A 20934-nucleotide genomic window follows, 5' to 3' on the forward strand; every position below is an offset into this window, starting at 1 on the left:
TTTCCTCTGCCTGGAAGAGGAGAGGAGAGGACAAACATGAACACACAGAGATGGGGAGATGCAAGAAGAGACTAGGGCATCGTTTTTGCAGGCTGAAGGGGTGCGGCGAAGGAATGTGGGACTGGAAGGGATCTCCTTGAAGACAAAGAAACACAACATCTAAGCTGTTTTCGGGGCTCCAGTGACACAGTCGTTCCCTTCCTTTATTCAACGGTCCCTACCTATCCATGCTGGATATGCTCTAAGATCTCCCCGGATGCCTAGAACTGCAGGTAGTCCTGAGTCTTAGCACCACAGCTGCCCTGCCCGTGGGGGAGACTGGTCCTAGACCTCTGCAGATATAAAGATCTAAGGATGCTCAAGTTCCTCATTACAAAATGGCATGGTATCTACACATAACCTAGGCACATCTACCCATAGCCTTTAATCACCTGAGATTATCATACCTAATGAAATGTATATGCTATGTAAATAGTTGTTATATTCTATTGCTTGGGGATTAATGACAAGAAAAAAGTGTGTATATATTCAGTATAGACACGTATCCCCCCAACTAGTTTCAATCTGAGGGTGGATGGTCTGCAGATACAGAACCGGAGGACACGCAAACACACCTCTGACAAAGTTAAATTTGTAAGCTAGGCTCAGTAAGAGATTAGCAATAATAATGATAGAGAACAATTGTAACAAGTATACTTCAAGAAAAGCTATGAATGTGTTTTCTCTCCCTCTCAAGATGTCTTTGCGTATTTTCACCTTTTCACTTAAAGGAAGCACTTTTTGGTTTCCTTTTAGCATATCCAAGTTGCCTGTTACCACTCTTGTGCTTTGGGGCTGTTGTGGTTTATATCTAGATGTCCCCTACGAGCCGCGTGTACTCATAGGTGGGGCTTCTGGAAGGTGACTGTAGCTGTCACTGAGGACGTGGCCTGGAAAGGTGTATCCCCCTTCCTTTTCTTGCTTCTCTTTCTGCTTCCAGGCTGTCATGAAGCGAGCAGCTTTCCTCAGCCTTGGCTCTTCCCCCACACTGCCAGCCACCGAAGGACTGAAACTTCTGAACTGTGAGCCCAAGGAAACCATTCTTCCTTTAAGTTTTTGATTGTCAAGTATTTTGTACCAGTGATGAGGAAAGCACCTAAAATAGGGTAAATGTGCACCCCAGAGACCAGTTACTATAGAGCTCTGCTTCCTCTGAAAGGAGGGAGCAAAGCTAAAGCTCACACATTACTCTAAGTCTAAACAAACTATATGGGTTCTGGAATCCTCTATTAGGCTCAAATGACAAGTTATGCATTTTAATATTATTTTCTTTCACATGTGGCAGTGTTGCTCTGTGGATCTAGTCACTCCCTCTGTCTCCCTCTTCTGTTTTTTCTTTTTGAGTGTGTAAGAATTCTTTCCAGCTGGGCATGGTGGCTTAAGCCTGTAATGCCAGCACTCAGGAGGCTGAGGAATGAGAACTGCCACGAGTTCAAGGCCAGGCTGAACTACATAGCGAGACACTATCTCAAAATCCTCTCCAGCATCCTTCAACTTTTGATTCAAGAAGAAAATCTACATAATACTGCTTTGGATGTCTCTCTTCAAAGAGAAAACATAGCCTGGGCTTTGTGGCACCAAAACTCTCTCCTTTGATGAGAGATAAAAGTAAGATGGTCATATAAAAGGTACAGAAAGAAATGACATTAATGATGCTCAAATCATACTAAAAAGTTATGGAGAGGGAAACATTTTAAAAACCAAAGACTTTTTAAAAAGTTCTTAAGGCTAAAGTTCTTGAAGAAATGTCTTTGGGATCTTTCCATTTTTGCTGCCTGTATCTCTGCAGCGTCATGGAACCCAGCAAGGGTACTCTTTTGTTTGAAAGAGAAAAAAGATAAACATAACAATGAAACTGAGTTTCAAAATAGGTCAGTAGGACAGTTACAATAGTGGCTACATTGTGTATGGCGTCTTCCTAGTAGTTATTCAGAGTAGAAGATATAGGTGTGATATCTTGTCTATACAATATTAGCAAAAAACTTTCTTTTCAATGAACAAAGAGAAACTAGCTGTATAACTATTTTAACTAGCTTGTGTATACATATATGTTTTCCTTTCTTCATTTCCCCTTTCCTCCATCACAGTTTGTCTTTTCTTTTGAATAGTTTCTTCCCAATTCACGATGTCTATTGTACATTTGGGGTGTTATTTACTTGTTCATTTTCTCACACTAGTGAGACAATATGATGTTTACACATGTGGATCTGATTTATTTCACTTATGAATACGGTCTTGAGTTGCATCCATTTACCTGCAAAAGACTCCATTTTATCCTTCTTTATGGCTGAGTAGTACTCCATTATATAAAAAAAAATCACATTTTTTTCTTTTTATCCATTTCTCAGTTGATGGGCATCTGGGTTGTTTTCCAAGATTTAGCTGTAATAGCACCCTTGCAAGAGCCTTTGTGTAACTGAAATACCAAATATACTCTGGGGCTTGGAAGACAAGGAAGGAGGAACTGGAGCATTGAACTGCGATGTGTAGCTATTGTTTGCCAACTGTACAGCATCTGATATTTTTGCTGGATCTGGCAGTATTATTGAAAAGGACCCACATTACTAGGATGGGGAACATTTTCACATTGTAAAATATGTCACGAAGCTGTCAAGCAGCGCGAGTCTCACAAAAGCAGGTTTGAGAAGAAGCAGTTAGGGGCCTGTGCTTGGCACTACACTCCCCGTGCTTGCCATCACCGCCTGCTCCCCTCAGCACGTACCTCCCTCAGGTCATTTATTTAATCCTCTGCCTCACTACAGGCCAGCAGCACTCAGGAACAAAAGCCCGTTTGTCATAAACAGAAGATAATCACAAAAACTGATGCATGACAAAACCCTTATTAAGTAATAAAAACCCTTTTACTAAAACAAAAGGTTCTTGAGAAGATTTTGTGCCTAAGATCACTATCGGTGTTAGAAAGGGAGGGGGGCGAGTACAGCAGAGGAGTGAGGGTCAGAGTAGCACCGCACCTACTCCCCCTTGCCCTATTGAAGAGACACAACCAGAAAGAAACTGCAGAAGAAATCGCTCTCTCTGTGTGATTTCGTGTTATTTAAAGCTGTCTTGGTCCATTAAAATCTCAGCTAAAAAGTTACCTTGAGTACTTCCAGGAATATAATTCCCACATACGTACTTCAGTTCTTTTATTTTAAAGGTCACGGAAGCGCGTAAAGGCTAGGTCTTGCGGGGAGACTTAAGATAGGTTCTAAGTCTTATTTCTTCAAGAGCAGCATCGTCCACTGCCGGGCTGAGGGCTGTGGTTGCTCCCTGGCTGTACCGCAGGCTGCCTCAGCTCTTGAGGCTGCTGCACTTTCCTGTCACGTGAACTTTCCTCACGTGGCCACCTGCCTCACGGAACCAGAAAGATGAGTCTGTGTAGCGAGTCTGCTAGCAACACTCTTACGCTGCATAACGCAGTCACCGGAAGTGGCATCTGAGTCACAGTATTCTATTGGTTAAAAGCAAATTCCAAGTTCTATAAATACATAAGGGGAGGGAATTACACAATGGTGTGACCACAGGGCTCCTACAGTCTGTCTGCCACAGTCTGTAGAGGGCTTATTATGTTACTTCATTTATTTATATTTGAAATTTTCCACAGTAAAAATAATTCCTTTTTCAAACATATCTAAACTTCCTGTAAGAAGTAAACTTCTAAGTCAACCTAAAAATAAAGAAGGAATTCTATTGAGTCAACTAGAAATTATCAACTGCATAAAAGATTCTCTCTCTTTTTTTTTTGGTACCTGGAATCAAACTCATGACCTCAGGCTTGCCAGGCAAGGACTTATGCCACTGAACTATATCCCTGGCCCAAGGATTCTCAGTATACTTGTGAGAGATATTTTACCCACATATGCAGCCATTCTCCCAATAAACATTTTTGGAATTCTACTGAATGGTAGCTCGGGTGCTAGGTGTACAGTTAGATGCATCTCTGTCTTCAAAAGAGAAACAGCACAGAGGAAGATGTGGGTGAACTAAGGATGGAGTTACAGACGAGTGCTGGAGCCCTGCTCAGAAAAGGCAGAGGATGGCTCTCAAAGGCTAGCAATCTCTGCAGAAAACTATCAGCATGCTGTCTCTCTTTCACTCACCGGAGCCAGAGGTCCTGAGAGTGAGCTATGGTGGGCTACACAGGGCTGCACATTCTTTGCTGTCACAGGACTCCCAACCAGAGGTGGATTGTTGGGTCAGGGCTGGTACTAGGGCTGGTATGATACCGTGTGACTACAGAACAGGACCTGCAACTTCTGCTTTTGTGTGCTTGGGACTCTCCTTGCAGGAAGTCTAAGCACCTTGCATGTGGGAGGCCATGAAGAGAGAGGTCTGGAGTTGTGTTGGATGTCTCAGCCATCTTGGATGTTTTAAGGCTGTAAATTTTGGGCTGTTGCACTACGTAGCAATAGATACCTGCAACTCAAGTTGTAGCTGAACCATAAGCAAATTCTAGCTCTCACACATGGTTCCACCACAGAACTTTTCAGAAAGCTGTAGTCACTCCTGTCCATATTTTTTGTACACATAAAAGCAGGAGGAGACAGGGTTGGCCAAATACTTTGGAACAGGCCGAGTGATTCCTAGTGAAGGTGTGTCATTCGATGGTGTCTTTCAGATAGCTCCTTGGGTTTCTTCCCACCACTCTGGGAAACGGCAGGGAGCCTCAGACACCTGTATTCTTCCGTTCCCAGCCCATGGGTGAACCCCTGTCTTCTCAGTGAAGGACAGTAAAGCTAAAGGGAGACTGAAAACCCAGCAAGCGACTCGAATCAGCACCAGACAACCAAGAGCTCTTCTCCCATCCATAACGAATCTAGGCCCACTCACCTGAAGACATTAGCAGGACAGCCTGAAGCAGGGCGACTTCTGTGTCATCCAGGTTGAAAGACGACAGAGACATGCCCAGGTCAAAGATGGCATCTGACACAACCCCAAGACCCCCATTTTTCAGCTGGCCCCGTGTCACTGCCATTTCCCCATTCAAGGTTAAAGTCTCACTTTCTGGGTCATAGCGCACAGCAGCTCGAAGGGACATGATCTCCATGCAGCAGCCTTTGAGGAGGATTATCTGGTCTTCACATGGCAGCTGAAAAGAAGCAGCCCGCATCAGCAAAGAGCAGGAGAACAAATGCCAGTCAGGAACAACAGGCAGTGTCTTAAAAGCAACGGGACCTCTGTGACCAACATTTGCCCTGCATTCTTTGAGCTCATGGTTGTCCCTTTTTACCTGGTGGCAGACCTTCTACAGGTAGTTTTTTTTTTTTTTTTTTTTTTTTTAAGACCAGGTTTCTCTCTGTAGTCCAGCTGGCCTCGAACTTATTATGTAGCCCAGGTTGGCCTCAAACTCATGGCAATCCTCCTGCCTCAGCCTCCCAAGTACTGGAATTACAGGCATGTGCCACTATATCCAGCTACAAGTAGTTTTCATACACCAAGTTGGTGGTAATCTTCAGCAATTTTGATCTCAGTAGTTTGTCTCTTTTATGACAGATATACGTCTTGAACTAGTATTATAGTCTTATGTGGCACTTTATAATAACTCCTTAGGTTGGGGCTTTAAATTATAATTGTACCTAATAACTGGGAGCAGAGTTTCTGCTAAATTCACCATTTTTTTGGGGGGTGGTCTTGTTTCTCTGATTGTTAGGAGCAGACTCCATGGTTTAACTCACAACTGGGCCTCTTAAAACAGTTAACTCCTTGAGTCTCACCAAAGCCGGAGAATTAGGAAGTTGCTGACAGATGTATGTCACCTACAAGGCCCACGGATGGAAAAGCTTGGCTGACACACAGAGACCAGAATTCAGACTTCGTGGCTTCTGAGGTTATGTTCCGCTCAGTAACTTGGACACCAGAATTGCTCAATACACTGTATCTTTTTGCTAGTGTTGTAATTTCATTTGAAGATCATTTGTTTACCCTGTAATTTAGGATTTGTGATAGTGGGGTAACATTAATAATAAACTTTAGTTTGCTCAGCAAAAATAGAAAGTTAATTTCCAGAAGGGGAGAAAGTTTCAGTGCTGTTATCAGATTCATTTGAAAGGGTCTGAGTTAATAAGAATTTTTGATGAATTAGGCATTATGCCAAGATTTACATTCATTACCTTGTTTAATGTTTACAGTAATGCAGTGGGGTAAATACTTTATTTCTAATTTCATTCAGAGATGTGAAACCCAGACACTGACAGGGGGAGTTAATGCTGCAGGTCACAGGAATGTTTTGAGGCTGAGGCTGGGATTTGAAGCTATCAAAATCCAATGCCAAGACAAGAAGCAAGCACACCCTTTTGAAGTGCCAGAGATGAATAAATTTCCATAAACAATGAATATGTAAATTACACATAATATGTACCTCTTCATTAAAGCTGCTACAAATATTTTTTGGGACATGCTCTTAGCAATACTTCATTAATCCAGTATAGCCATTGGGGTATATCATGCATAGCTACAAGTTCCATAGGATGAACGTGATCATTATGTATATCTAAACTGTGCCAATAAACTTAATAATAAAAAATTCAATACAGGTATTGTATAAAAGTGAAAGTAGGGCAGGGGATATAACTTAGTGGCACAATGCCTGCCTGGCAAGCGCTGAGGCCCTATGATCGATTCCCAGTACATCTGTCACAAAGTATGCAGATTTGGGCAGGCCCCACCTTTGAAGTTGTTTTCTTAGGAATGAAGTAAAGGATTTCTTCTTAAAACCTACTAACTATTGCTGATTAGTTCAAACTTGAATGAAAGCTGAGTAAGTGTTTGCAAAAGATGATCAATAGCTTAAAAGCTGGGTCAGACACCATTTCCTTTAAGAGGGGTGTGTAGCATCCTGGTGAGCTTTAATACATGGGCACATAATCTCTTAGGCCCCTGCTGCAGTGCTTTCATTGTGAGAATGTTTCAAGAGGGCTTGACAGGCAGAGACATGGGGGTCCTCCCACAGAGTCTTTCACCTCCTTAGGAGAGCATCACTCAGGTTGACTGGCAAAGACCATGGGATATTCCAGGGGTGGTGCTTATGTTTGGTTTTGGCAGCTTTGCTGGCAATGATTTTAGATTCTGTGAAGTCCTGGTGTCACACCAGCTTTGTTTTGGGTTAGCAGGGATCTTGGCAGAATAATTACCATGACACACTTTGAATACCAGATATGTCAAACTGCCTCTGGCAAGAGAGGCCTGGCTCCAGGACCACCTGGGATCTGCAGGCCGCTCAGTGGGTAGCTACCTCGAGGCCCTATAAAGTCCCTTACCCTTTTTGGGTTTAGAAAAGAGTGTAACAGGCTGGCAGGTGCCTGGTGGCCTTCAACACTGGAAACATATGCATCTCTGCCTTAAAAGTGCCACCCTCCTCTTTTTTCTAAGCAAAATATCATGTTTGAAAGAGAGATGGAACCTTGCCCAAGGAAGCAGGCTAATATTTCTAAGGGAAACTTGGAGAGAGAGAAGCCATGCTTGGAAAGTTCCTTGTTGACCCCTCATCCACGGTGCAGATGTAGGAATGTAGTGTGTTTATTACTGGGGATGGAGACGGCGTTTCCTCCTTCACCCCCTCTTTCTCCTCTTCCTTTTCTTTAGCTGAAATATCCTCTAGTGGTTGGTTTTACATCTTTAAAGATATATGTGGTGGGCATTGGAAGGGTGCTTGCTGTGTAACTGTCAGGCTTGCTTGAAGCAGTGAACTCATGAGAGTTCCTCTTCAGCTACCAAAATGGGAGCTGAGAGGCCCAGCGAGAGAGAGAGAGAGAGAGAGAGAGAGACAGAGACACAGAGACAGAGAGACACAGAGACACAGAGACACAGAGAGAGAGAGAGAGAGAAAGGGAGAGAGAGAGGGAGGGAGAGAGAGAGAGAGAGAGAAAGAACCTGGAAAGGCCCAGGCAAACAAAGCCTACCTGACAAAAAACAAAGGTAACTCTCAGAGTTAGCAAGAAGGGAAACAAGAACTTGCAGAACTCATAATTTAGGTTGTTCTCTCACTAGTTCAGCAATTCACTCCCAATCTTTGACTAATAAGCTACAGTCACCATTCTGGCAACTGTGGTCTGCTCACATCAGTAATTCCTAAAGATAAGTCCTAGACAGGGAATTTAAGGATCAAGTTGATAGATAGATGATATATAGATCGATAGACAGACAGATAAACAATAGATAGTATTTTAAGACTTTTAATATACATTGTGGAATTACCCCAAAAGAAGAGAGCAGGTTGAGAACAACATAAATTATTGCAGCACCACTTTTTGGAATACTATATGGTCATTAAAAGTCATTTTGTGAAAGGTCACTTGAATGATAATCCCACCATTGAGGGTAAAGTTGGGTGCAATGGCTGCTGGTAATATTCTTTTCCTGGATCTTGATGCTGATTGTAGGGATGAGTTCATGAGCTGCATGCTTATGATAGGGGTGATGAAAATATACAGCAAATATTTAAATAAAAGTTATTACAATAAAAGACACATGGGCATGAATTCCCTCAAGATACTCCCCCTCACTTTGGGTGCACTTATCCCATTGTTCTTGCCACTTTCTGAAGCAGTTCTGCAATCCTCTTTCATGAGTACCTTTATGAGATGTGATAAAAATATGGTGAATGCTGCTGCTGCGTGCCATCTAGCAGCAAGGCAGCATGTGAAAACAGTATGGGGTGTCCTCATCTACCTCATTCGCCGGATCGGGCACCATGTGATTTCTGGCTGTTTCACACAGTCAAAATGAACATGAAAGGTAAACAAACATTTTGAATTAATTCAGGACACAGAGGCAGCCAGAACAGCACAGCTAAAGATACTCACGGAAGAAGGATTCCTGGACTGCTTCAGAAAGTGGCAATATAAGTACGTTCAAAGTGATGAGAAGTATTTTGAGGGGGATTAATAGCAATGTATTTTTTACTGTAATGCATTAAAAAATTAAGCATTCACTGTACTTTTTGCTCACATCTCATCTATTTAAAAAAGACCAAAGTAGGCTCCAAATTGCTGGTCGTGGTATTGTGAATCATTACTTGTATTTTGTTATGTTGTATAAATTTTCAGTGAATATGTGCTGTTTTTGTAATATCCTCCAAAAAGTTTATAAAACACTTTAAAAAAGATTTCAGAGGCATACAGAGCCCCACACTGAATACAGATAATAGTCAAGACTCCCTTTTCAGAACTCTCTGACCCTTCCAGGTGGCCATGAACCCCTTGCAGGTTGCGGGTCCTACCGCAACAGTATGGGCTGAATGTTTCTGTCCCTCCAAAAACCCCTGTGTTGCAGCCTAATCCCTGATGTGATGGTTCTGGAGATACAGGCTCTGGGACGTGAGAAGGTCATAAGGGCAGGGCCTTTGTGAACGGGATCTGTGTCTTCATAGAGGAGACCCCAGAGAGCTCCTGCCTGCTGTTCACCATGAGAAGACACAGTATGAAAATAGTCAGTGAACAAGGAGGCAGACCCTCAGCAGATGGAATCTTCTGGCATCTTGATCATGTACTTCTAGAATTATGAGAACTTTATGTGGTTTATAAGCCACACACTCTTGTGGTATTTTGTTATAGCAGCCTGAACCAACTAAGGTACCTAACTCCCAGGGCAGTGAAGCTGGGACCAGAGGGAGGCAAATGCTCTCCCTTTCCCTCTTCCTCTCCTTCTCCCTCTCCCTCTCCCTCTCCCTGTCCTTCTCCCTCTCTTTCCCATATCCCCCTTTCCCCTCCCTCCTCTGGCCCTCCCCCTTGTGCTGTCTCTCAGTTAGGCTTGGGTTTCATATACTAACGTCCAAAAGCCACTGTCCTGTTCTTGTGGAGGAGGCTCAGAAATAGGCAATAAGAAGTGTCCCCTTCAATGTCTGAGGTTGCTCTGAATCCAGCTGTGTTCCTGTTATCGTAAACTCCAGCGAATAGATGAGCTGGAAGCCAAGGGAGCGTGGAGCCATTTCAGCTGAAGAAACCCAGCTTCTCTCGAGCTGAGAGTATAACCACTCGTCACTCAGGTAGCTTATGGAAAAGGCTCATAGCAGTGTGTGACCCTCTCCCCATTGTGTCTTCCCGGGGTGCCCTTGAAGGTATGAAGAGCAACAGATTGGCACCTGAGGGAGTTTTTCGAAGGGAAAAGTTCTCCAGAAAACATAATCAACACCACTTGATTTGAAAAAGGACAGTTAGAGGCAGGTTGAGAATATCATAGAGGAAATAACAGCAGTACTAGCAGCTAACATTCATGGAATACTATGACCTAGGCACTGTCCCAGCACTTTTTATAGATTGTCCCATTTGAACCTCCAACAGCTCAAGACACCATTACAATTCCCATTTTAAAGATGAGATCACTGAGGATTAAGGACATTAAGTATCTTGTTTGGGATTCTCACCCACACAGCGGACTGCAGAGCCCATGCCTTCAGCTGCCACATGATAGGACTGCTAAGTGTGGCAGGAAATGTGCGCAAGGAAATATCTGTGTGAGCTGTGGTGGCTGAGCTCTGTACATTGTACTGGAGCTGGGGCAAGAAAGAGTGAGTTGTTAAGATAGAAGATTTGAGGTGATGATACAGCCCTGCTCTGTGAGGATTACCAGACTTTATTCTTAAAGATTAAGAAAACTGTACAGCCTTTTTGCTGGGATATGTTGTGGAAAGAATATAGACCTAGGTTCAAACCATGGCACCACATTTGGATAAATCAACTTAATCTCTCCAATGGTAACTTGCCCCATCTGTAAAATGGGATTAATAAAATGTGCCCTGTAGGTCTGCCATAGGGATTGGATTTAATGCTAACACACTCAAAAATGGTTATTAGGATTTTATTGCCTGAGGCCTGGAGTCTGAGACGGAAGAGCCTCTCCGGGCCTCCCGGGGGCAGGTTAGTGAGTGGTGGCAGGGGAGAGCAGGTGGGGACACACGCATGAGATGAAGTATGCCTGTGCTGTACTGACACTGCTTTCAGATGACTAAGTCCTGCTAGTTAATAGTAAATTATAAACAACACCCAGTACTCCTGGAAATGGATGGAACATTAATGAAAAATAATGCAGAAGGAAAAACAGTACGCTCACCTCACAAAACATAGGCAACTTTTTGGCAAAATCCACCACTCTGGTGATTGCTGGTGTGATGATTTTTGTAAAATGGCTGAAGGCTTCCAAGTCAACCTTGCCGCCTTCCGGAGCGTTGACTATCGGTGCTTGTCCAATATCTTCCGGCTGAGGAGGAGAAACACAGATTTAAGTGAAGAAGCTGAAGGGCGTTCGATTTACCATCATTCTCCCGTGGCAGAAAATCTCTTCGGAGATGACATCTGCTGAAGTTTTCCATTTTCACCTTGTTCATTAACAAACTGTATGGCTTTCACCTCGCTTACATCATTTATCTCTCTGAGTAGGGAAGTACGTTTTGGTTGTTGCTTTATAGGCCCCAAGGATATTGTTCACAGGATTGGCCTGGGTGCGGGGAGAGGAAGGGAGAAGGAATTTGCGTTCTGCTTCTGTGCAGGTGAAGGGTGTCCCCTCAGGCAGGTGACTTCACAGGTGATGGCTGCGGTGCGGCATTTTCAGCACTGCATTCCGGCGAGTGTGAGGGTGAAGTGGGCACAGTGTGGGCAGCGACAGGGACACCTAGCAAACAGCACCTGCGGATGCTTTCTGGCTTCTGACCTAGCTGCAGGGACTCAAGTTTGAGGTGGCCTCAGGTGGCACTGAGGGGGATGATCTTGAGACTTCCTGTAGCGAATTGAGCTGGGCAAATGTGGCCAGTCCTAGGGCAGAGATGGAAATACACTAGTGCTCACCTCCGGGGGCATTCTCTGCTGTTTGCTTGCTCAGGAACCACCCATGGCCTTGCTGCCCAAGAAGTGGTGCGGCAGCCAGGGTGTTGCCTGGGACACAGGCCCCTCCCTCCCCAGACCCGAGCTGCAGAAGCAGCATTTGACCAGGGCCCCAGGTGACTTGTGTGTACCCTGGCTTCCCAGGTCCCCAGAGCCATCCAACTCCTAGCCTCACATTCTGTGCTGTCAGCCTCAGTGTCCCGCTTGCTGTCACCTTGTGCTCGCTGTGGGCAGCAGTCCTCTCTAACGCCCTCTCATCTCTGTGATACTCATAACCATTTATTCTGTGGCCTACAAGTGAGTCAGCTCCTGCACACACTGCTCTTTCTCAGGTAATCCCCACACAAGACGTGGTTCATAGATCAGCAAAGCAGAGGTCAGGCTGAGGACCAGCATCTGGAGGAGCTCCAGCCTGGGAGGTGGGTGGCCCTGACTCTACCCAGCAGCCTTCGCAGGAGCCCCATGTCCCACCCCCACCGCAGGGCTTTCGCTCCCTGAACACGTTCTGAGACCAGGAAGTAGACTGCTACTCCTCCTAGTATTCCCCTGCCAGCCTCTCCAGCTGTTGTCCAGGAAGTGTGACTGTCACCAAGGAGGTCACAGACTCCGGGCCTGCTTGATGGTGGTCACCTTTGCCTAGGGCCACTGCGAATAGACATGAACAAAGCCTGGTCTTTTTTAGGCACCCAGGGGATGAAGGTGGGGAGGGTGAGCAGGGGGAACAGGGAGGAGGAACTGACACGGAGTGAATTGAGCAGGACAGAACCCCTCCCAAGCAGAGTAGTGAGGACGCTGCCTATGATGTCAAGATTCTAACCTGATATCTCACGGCCCCTGACTTTACTGTGCATCAGAAACCCCTGATTTTTCGGCCCCACTCCCAGTGTAGCCACCAATACCAGCTTGGAGAAGCCCAATGGGAGTGGCTCTCCCACACATCCCGTTACTGCTCGCACCTCACTTCTAGTAGAGAGAAAGCAGCAGAGAAGCCTCTAACTTGCCGGTTGACTCCCACCAGGGAAAACAGAAGCAGGTAGGCCCTTAGAGACTGCGGGAGGAATCATGAAGCCAGCCTCAGGGAGGACTTTTAAACACGCCATGTGACGTGCTACCTGCTGGTAGCATTTACCTCTTTTTGATTATCTACGGGATCTTCATAGTTTAGTGTTCCCTGGTGCAGTGACTGAGTGGGTGAAATCTAGTTTCTGTTGTGTTTTCATGGTGAATGAATGATATTTTTGGGTCACTGTAGACATGACAAACCCATGAAAGCCTCCTAGCTTTGAGCCTTGCTAGATGTAGGGAGAATGGATGGAAGAACATACATCTCCTCCTCACGCCCTCCTCCCCACGTGGACTGAGAAGTACGACTCTTCTTTCCTTGGCTGCTGTTCCTCCCAGCACCCTTCAGACCTGCTGCTGCTCTTTTTCATTTCTTCATAACTTGAGGCTCATCCCATGGCTCTTGCTTGCTTCATGAGTCTTTTAGCAAGGCCAACTGATAAAAGGGATGTGGGTGCACATTCAGAAGAGATAGCTTGTTAATATAAAACATGTATTTCATATATGTGGGAACATTTCTTAGGAATAAAAATATTTAATCCTGTGGTTTTGGCTGAATCTCAAGGTCTCCTCCGTGAATACTGATGGGTGTAATCTGTTTATATTTAAATGGTAAATTCCATGTTCTTTGAAATGTCAGTGGGTTAATGCTGACGTTAGTTAATTCCATTTAGTCTTTGGGTAGGTAGGGTATTTGAATCACTGTCTGTGACCTCTCTAAAGATTTGAAAGAAGAAATGAAATTATGGAAAGAAATATGGCAACTTAAATTAACCTCCTAGGTATAACTTCAGAAACCTTTCTGTTGAAAAATACATATTAGGATAGGAAAAATTATGTATATGTAAAATCTATGAAGTAACACAAATTTACATCAGGTATGAGAAATCATGGCTGAGTAATGCAACCTTGTTCGTGACTTTCCTACAGATTTTTCACCTTTAAGGGCAATATGCAATTAATACCTGACTACAGTAGGTATCTGACTATAGCCTCGTGTACCACCACATGGAACACAGTGTTCTTACACACAGCACGCACTTGGTTAACTCAGGTACTGACGGTACGTCTCTGATGTGTAGACTCCCCAGTGCAGACTGTGGGGAAGGCCTGACTTTGCCTCTGTGGGCCCAGCTGCCCTGGCTTGTTCATGGGGAAGCTTCCAACTCTCACTATGGCTTCCTTCCTCTTTGTCCTCAACAGACCTATGGAGTCATCCCAGAGGACTTCATGTCTCCCCAACAACTTGCTTTACATTTTTCCATTTTGCTGAATCCTCTACTTCTGTATTTCACTTCTTTCTACTCTAAGTCTTCTCCATTTTTGAAGACCCAAGTAAAAACCTTGTTTTCTAGACTTCTTTCTAGGTGACCTGTTTGAAATGATGTCTACTTGACCTGAACATGCATGGTGGCTCAAATATATCACTCCTCTGGCATTAGGCATTTATTATATCACTTTTTATTGTAGTCGTTGTATATAGGTATACACCAGTGATAAGAATTTTTTAAAAGATTGGAGGATGAGCCTTGTGTGTGTTTGGCTGCTATGTACAAGGTACTGACTCAAATGGTGGGAGACAGAATGCTTGATGATTGAGTGGATGAATAAATGATTATTCATACATTTATTCAGCCAGTATTTATTGAGCAAGTACTATGGGGCCAGATCTAGTTCTCGAATAGATACTCAATACTGAGATTACCACAATGAACAATGTACCATCAAGGAATCTGTACTGTAGTGAAGGAAGACAGACAGTAAATCAGAAAAAGACATCCATCAAAGAATTACACTTTGTGATAAGACTGGAGGTACTCTGCAGGTACCTGGAGGGAGGGTGGTCAGCTAAGGCCCCTCTGAGAAACAATGTGTGGGCTTTGACCTAAATAATGCCAAGGAGATAACCTCCCCAAAAGCCAGAGGAAGAACATTTAAGGCAGAGGGAAAAGCCAGTGCCAAGTTCCCAGAGACCCATGTGGGAAAAGCCCAGCAATGACATGAGATGAAGAAGAGAAACAAGGGCCCATCATGCTGAACCCTGTGGACTAGAGAGAGGACACGGGCTTATTCTACATGCAAATGGGGCATCCACTGACGGGCTGTGGACAGATGCATGGTGAGGTTTATGGTCATGCATGGGAAGGGATCTGCCACAGGGAAAGTGGCTGGCAGTAGCAGTAATTTGAGTATGCTGAAACGGCCGGCAGTACGGATGGACAGAAGCAGAAGAAGCTGAGGCATTGGGACTGAAGATGCACTGGATGTGGGTGAGGGACTCATGCTAACTCACCCAGGCAGGGGGCTGGAGAGGTGCAGAGAAGAGAGGAGGGGTATGTGCAGGTGTGGCATCAACATTTGCTTAGCATTTGGGGAGGCTGGTGTTGGGTCAACTAGCTTTGACTGCTGCATCAGTGTTGTTCAGGCTAAGTAAGAAATGCTGCCAGCTGACCTCTTCTCAAGTGGCTGGCTGGGTCAGAGCCAAGGATGTCGTGGCTTGACCTGGTAGCTCCTTGGCACACACAAAGTAGGGTGGGATCAGGTGGGGCTGTTTCTCTGCTTGTTCACCTGTATCTTCTTGCACCTTTCCAAGGCTGGGCAAGAAGATACGGTGATTCAATGTTCTGGGGTCTTGAGATGTGAGGTCAGGCTCACACTTTTCCTGAGGTGAGCAAGAAAGATAGCAAAGGTGGTAGTGATGATGCATATAGTAACCACATATGTGGTTGTTAGCAATATGTCAGGCACTGTTAGATCCTGCATAACTTCTACTCTTATGCTATGTAGTTAAAGACAAAAGGCACCTGAGCCTTAGAAAAGTGAAATTACTTGCTCAAGGTCACACAGTTAGAAAGCAACTGACCAAGGGCTGAATCTAGGATGTTTGGTTCCAGTGTCCATTCTCTTAACTAAAGGGCTCCCCAGCCTTCTTCTGAAGCGATGACAATGTTGGTGATAGATGCCTTGACTGCTCTTGTCCTATGACCTATTCAAACAAGGTTGGTTCACCCACCCTACCTGCTCTGTTTATGCCTCTGCTCTGAGCCCTTCTACCCTAGTTGAGAATATGGGAAATCAGACAGTGACGCTGCCGGGGAAAATTGGCAGGCTTGCTCTGATTCTAACGGTCACATTTAATATCTGGTAGAAAGTCCACACAAAGCCTCTTTTTGCTATGAACTAAGAGAGAGAATAATGAGACGAAGCTGACATCTAAGAGTAGTGTTGAAAGGCCAGACGGTTGCTGCCATGCGGTGTATGCCAAAGCGAACGACTTGCCACCCTGGGGAGGTACAGAAGTGAGCGGTCCTGGGTGGGGAGACGGCTTTCCCTGTGTGACACCGGACTCTGCTTGTTTTCTTCTCCGCCGCTGTCTCCTTGCCATCATCGCCACCATCATGCAAACTGTTGCTGGTAAAACTGGGCGTTTCTGTAGCCTCAGGTATTGGAGGAGATTGGCGAGAACTGGAAAATGACATGATCTAAATGTGTTTTGAAGTAATTTTAATGCATGACTCTGGGTTTATTATGAAAGTCTACATAGATTTGCCAAAGTTCCTCACTTGCCAAAGATGCTAATTCAGCTTTAAAACCCAGGCCCAACCACTGGTCTCTTTTTCTGGCTCGATTCCTAGTGCTCGGGTGGAAAGAGATGAAGTAGCTCCTTTGGGGGAATAAACTACTAACCCGTTCCAGGTAAATGAATATTTCTAGCTTTTATGTAATTTTTAATCTCTCAGGATATATTACTATACCATTATTATTATTATTATTAATTATTATCATTATTATTATTATTCTTTTGGTACTGGGAATCGAACTCAGGACCTTGCACTTGCCAGGCAGGTGCTGTGCCACTGAGCTATGTCCTTGGTCCTCCACTATACCATTATTAACATAATGAATATTTTCAAATTATTCTTCAAAACAAGGTGGGATATCAACACATACAAATCAATGAAATAATATGTGTAGCAGTGTTGCAAGCACAAAAGGGATCAACCACACAGGAGCTGCAAATTCTAATGTGTAAAAGCCTATCTATCCCTGGACTGTTCAGACATGGACACCATTTAGCAAAACTGTCTTTGAGTAAGGATTCTGAATGTTCTTACAGGCAGAAGATTAAAGTTTTTATTCTGAGCATAAGTACTCCACCAGAGGCATCCCTCTGCATGGAGTACCTATAAATATATAGAGTACTAGGACCCAGAGCGTGACTGTACTATCTCTAAGGATGGGCCAGTGGAACTGTATGTTCAGCTTAACATGTATATTTTGAGTTCTGTTCTGGTTATCCAGTGTTGTATAATGAACAACCCCAAAATACCACGGCTTAAAACAACAATTTAAAAATGATCTTTTAGTGTTCTAGGGTTTCAGGGGTATCTTATTTGGGGTTTAGGGGTGACTTACTTGGTGCTTCATACAGTTGCCATCAAATGGCTGTACAGGCTGGTGTCACTGGAAGACTTTTCCTCTCTTTCACGGTGCCTGGGAATCTCGTCTTCCTCATGTGGCTAGCTTTGGTTTCCTCATGGCATGGTTATCTCAAAGTACTTGGACATTTTTACCTAGTAGTTGGTTTCCACCTCCAAGTGACCCAAATGGGAACTACAAAGCTTATTTTGACCCAGGCTTAGAAATCTCTCAAGCATCTCTTCTGCCAAAATCCACTGTTTAAGGGAATCACAGAATAGCACAGATTCCAGGAGAGGAGGAACTGGCTGTGAATACAGGGAGAGCTTGGAAATGGCAGCCATCTTGAAGGACAGCTACCATGAGTTCCAGCCCCTGGGGCTTCAGGGGCTGGTGCTGAAGCACTCATACTGAATGGAATGTGGTTTCTGCACACCAGCAGTTGCTGGGCTGACACAGAGCAGAAGGCAATTGGCTGCTACACATGAAATGCACTGTAGAGACAGATGGAAGAGTGGAGGAGTTCTCATCTCTCCCTGGGGCCCTTTTGGAATACTTGCCTTGGAGAAGAAATTATTTATATTTGGATCAAGAATGACAATTTTTTGAACAGATCAACAATCTACAAAAGATATATTTTATGGCGGCTCTATGGGGAAGGGAGACTAGTATAAAACAGTTGCTCTGAACTATAGGTTTACTAAAGAAAGCTCCATTGTGAGTGGGCAACCTCATGGCCCAGGTTTAAAAAAAAACCACATCTCTGTGCCGTACTTTTTTGGTTCCTTCAGACGAATGAAAACCATCAGGAAGCTATAAGTTACAGATACCGATCTCAAGGCTGGTTCTTATTACTAGATACTGTGCTGTCTTTGCTGAGGGGATCACCAGGAATGGGGAGATTCAATATTTTCTTAGAGGTTGGCTTTCTCAGTTTTCAGTCATAGCTCAAATGTTACCTCCTTAGAGAGCTCTGTTCTGTCTACACATCGCTGTCTAGAGAAATGAAGTCTTTCTCCATTTCCAATTCACAAACACTCTGTCCTATTATAAGATTTATTGCCTTCATTGCCTTTCTACTGCCTGTATTTATCTTGTTTGTGTAAACCTTATTGTCTATTTCCCTTCTCTGGAATGTGGCTGACTTACTTCCTGGCACATAGTAGCTGTTCAATAAGTGTTTCTTAAATAAAATAGTAAGTGTTTAGAATCTGGAAAGAAGTACCTTAATGACCACTGAAGTTGGCTTAATGATTCCCTTTAGTGACTACTGGGACTAGTATTCTTTTTTTTTTTTTTTTTTTTTGAGAATAAATAAAACAAAAATGTAAAATTCTCTAGGAGAAGTCCAAGACTGGTCCCATATCTTTATCCTGTACTTAGAATTCAGCTTGAATTTTACTCCTGGGTCACTAGTTGAAATCAGAAGGCAACACCAGGCTTGGAAGTGGTGGTCAACCATTTGTGGCTGATACCATCAAGGAAATGACAGATTTAGGCTTGTGGTTAGTCAGGACTCTGTCTTTCTCTGCCCTATACATATTGAGTAACATTGATGTATTGATTGAGAATGAGTGTTTTTTCAGTTTCCTGACAGATACAGCAGTGTGAGGGTAAGGATGTAAGATGACTGTACCATAAGGCTGCCTTTGCAAGGAGCTTGTTGCTTTTTGCATTTGTGCAGGTGGTAAGCTGCATGGCATACATGATTGTCACTGTGTATGACCTGCAGGAGCTTGGAGCTTCCTAAACTTCTCTGCCTCAGTTCTTCCTTCTGTAAAGTGGAGATATCAACCATATCTACCTGTTGGGTTGGTATCAGAATTTATTGTATGGAAAACACTTAGAATAGTACCTGGCATATAGTAAGGATCATCTAAGGGTTTGCCAACATTGCTATTAATGAAGGCCATCAGCAAAGTACCGGTATTATTTCATTGTGACAATAAAAACAATTGCTTCAGGGCAGGTAGATTATATGCAAACTTTTTCTTTCCAACAATTTTTGTAAACTTGTTATATTAACAAAAAACTATTTCATTATAACACTGATGTTGAGGTACAAGAAGAATTATACTGCTGTCTCTCTCTGTTCGCATGAGGAGGTCCTCTGAAGATCCCTGGGGATACAAACGGACCTGCGGGATGTCTTATGCCAGGACTCAGCAACTACTCATAAAGGACTTCCAGTCACTCTCTAGGAGCAGGGTCAGTCTCTGAGAGGGCCAGGCGTGGGCTGGCGTAGGTAGTCCATTTGGTGAGGTGCTTACAGAGCCCGAGTTGGAACCAAAAGACCTGAGATAGCTTTTGGACCCAGCTGAGTCAAGTTTTAGCACGTGATCTTGGCTGTCTGCATTTTCTGTAAAATTCCCGCCTCCTTCAAATACCCTGGAGTCGAGATGGGAAGTAAATGGGAAAAGCTTTCACAACTGCAAGTTTACATAAAGCTACCAGATACCAATATTCCAAGGGCCTGGAAAGGTTTGTGTTCTCCACACACCTCCTCTGCACCCCTACTTCATTTCCATCGTCTTTCTGGACTCAATCTCATTATTTGAAGCTAAAAATTTTGATCTCAATTGATGTCAAAACACATTTGTGGCATGGAACACTTCACCCCAGAGGTTACTCTAAAGGAGAATGGTATTTTGAAGTAATCCTAGACGATTAAGCATGTACCTACAGGAGAAATGAATGTAAAAGGGGGAAGCTAGCAGGTAGCGAATTTCACTAGTTTGTTCAAAACTGGTCATGGTAACAGCAAACACAAACTGAAGTAAGGAGTTCTAAGAAACTGCTTTGGAATTCAATCAACTGCAAAGAGGAGGAGGGACTGTGAAGGTAAGAGGGGTATTAAGTCTCACATGGGCCTGATTTGCATCTGGGCTCGCAAGGTCCTTGTCCTATCAGAGCTGCGGGTTTTCCATCAGTGAAATGGGACATGGCAGCAGCAGCCCAGGATTCTGAGGACGCACTGAGTTGAGGCAGAAAGCACCTCCTGTGTGCCTGATGGAGAGCTGTGCAAGGATACCTTACCAGGAATTTCCGTTTTTGCTTCCAGTGGCTGCCCTGGGCGTTGGTGGCCACGTGTGCTTCAGTGACAGTTTTGATGAGCTCCCATTCCTCATCCGTGGGCTCTGGCTTGTGCCCTATGGATTTCTGCAGCTCTTCCCGCCGCCTCTTTTCCCGGTTCTCCTCAATCAGCTTCCTCTTGGCCAGCCTCTTGCTGTCATCCAGCACCACTGGGAGGGAGAAAGGTGAGGATACACATGGATACTCCCAAAATGTGTGGCAGATGGCACATCCTGGAGCCTCAGGGGTGGGGGCCGCTGAGGCACAAGTGGCTCTGTGGGTTGCTTAGTGGGGGAGGGTAGGTTACATGGGGGATTTTTCTCCCTTTGGTAGCAAATTGTTCCTGGTCAGCCATTGGCCAACATGAGCCCTTGGGCCAAATTCCCAATGCCCAGTCAGCTCTTGAAAATAAAGCTCCTGGGGAAATTAGGTACCAGGATCTCTAACTCCACAGAGGGGAGCCCTAGGAACAAGTGAGGTGGAAGGAAGTGAAATTTATCCTACTTGTGGGATTACAGGTAAATCTGTC

At 44.3% G+C, this 20934-nt stretch overlaps 1 protein-coding gene across 2 annotated transcripts in view; it reads right to left on the reverse strand.

Annotated features, from left to right (window-relative positions):
- Thrb (thyroid hormone receptor, beta) overlaps positions 1-20934 on the reverse strand; it is a 330551-nt gene that overhangs the window by 5035 nt on the left and 304582 nt on the right. For both annotated transcript variants that reach the window (XM_005387482.2, XM_013515651.1), the window contains exons 8-10: positions 20370-20575; positions 11086-11232; positions 4870-5128 (exon numbers count right to left, since the gene is read on the reverse strand). In XM_005387482.2, coding sequence (XP_005387539.1) covers positions 4870-5128; positions 11086-11232; positions 20370-20575 — 612 coding nt within the window. The remainder of the gene's footprint in view (positions 1-4869; positions 5129-11085; positions 11233-20369; positions 20576-20934) is intronic.

This window comes from Chinchilla lanigera, unplaced genomic scaffold (assembly GCF_000276665.1).
Source record: "Chinchilla lanigera isolate Chin_1 unplaced genomic scaffold, ChiLan1.0 scaffold00029, whole genome shotgun sequence".
NCBI lineage: Eukaryota > Metazoa > Chordata > Mammalia > Rodentia > Chinchillidae > Chinchilla > Chinchilla lanigera.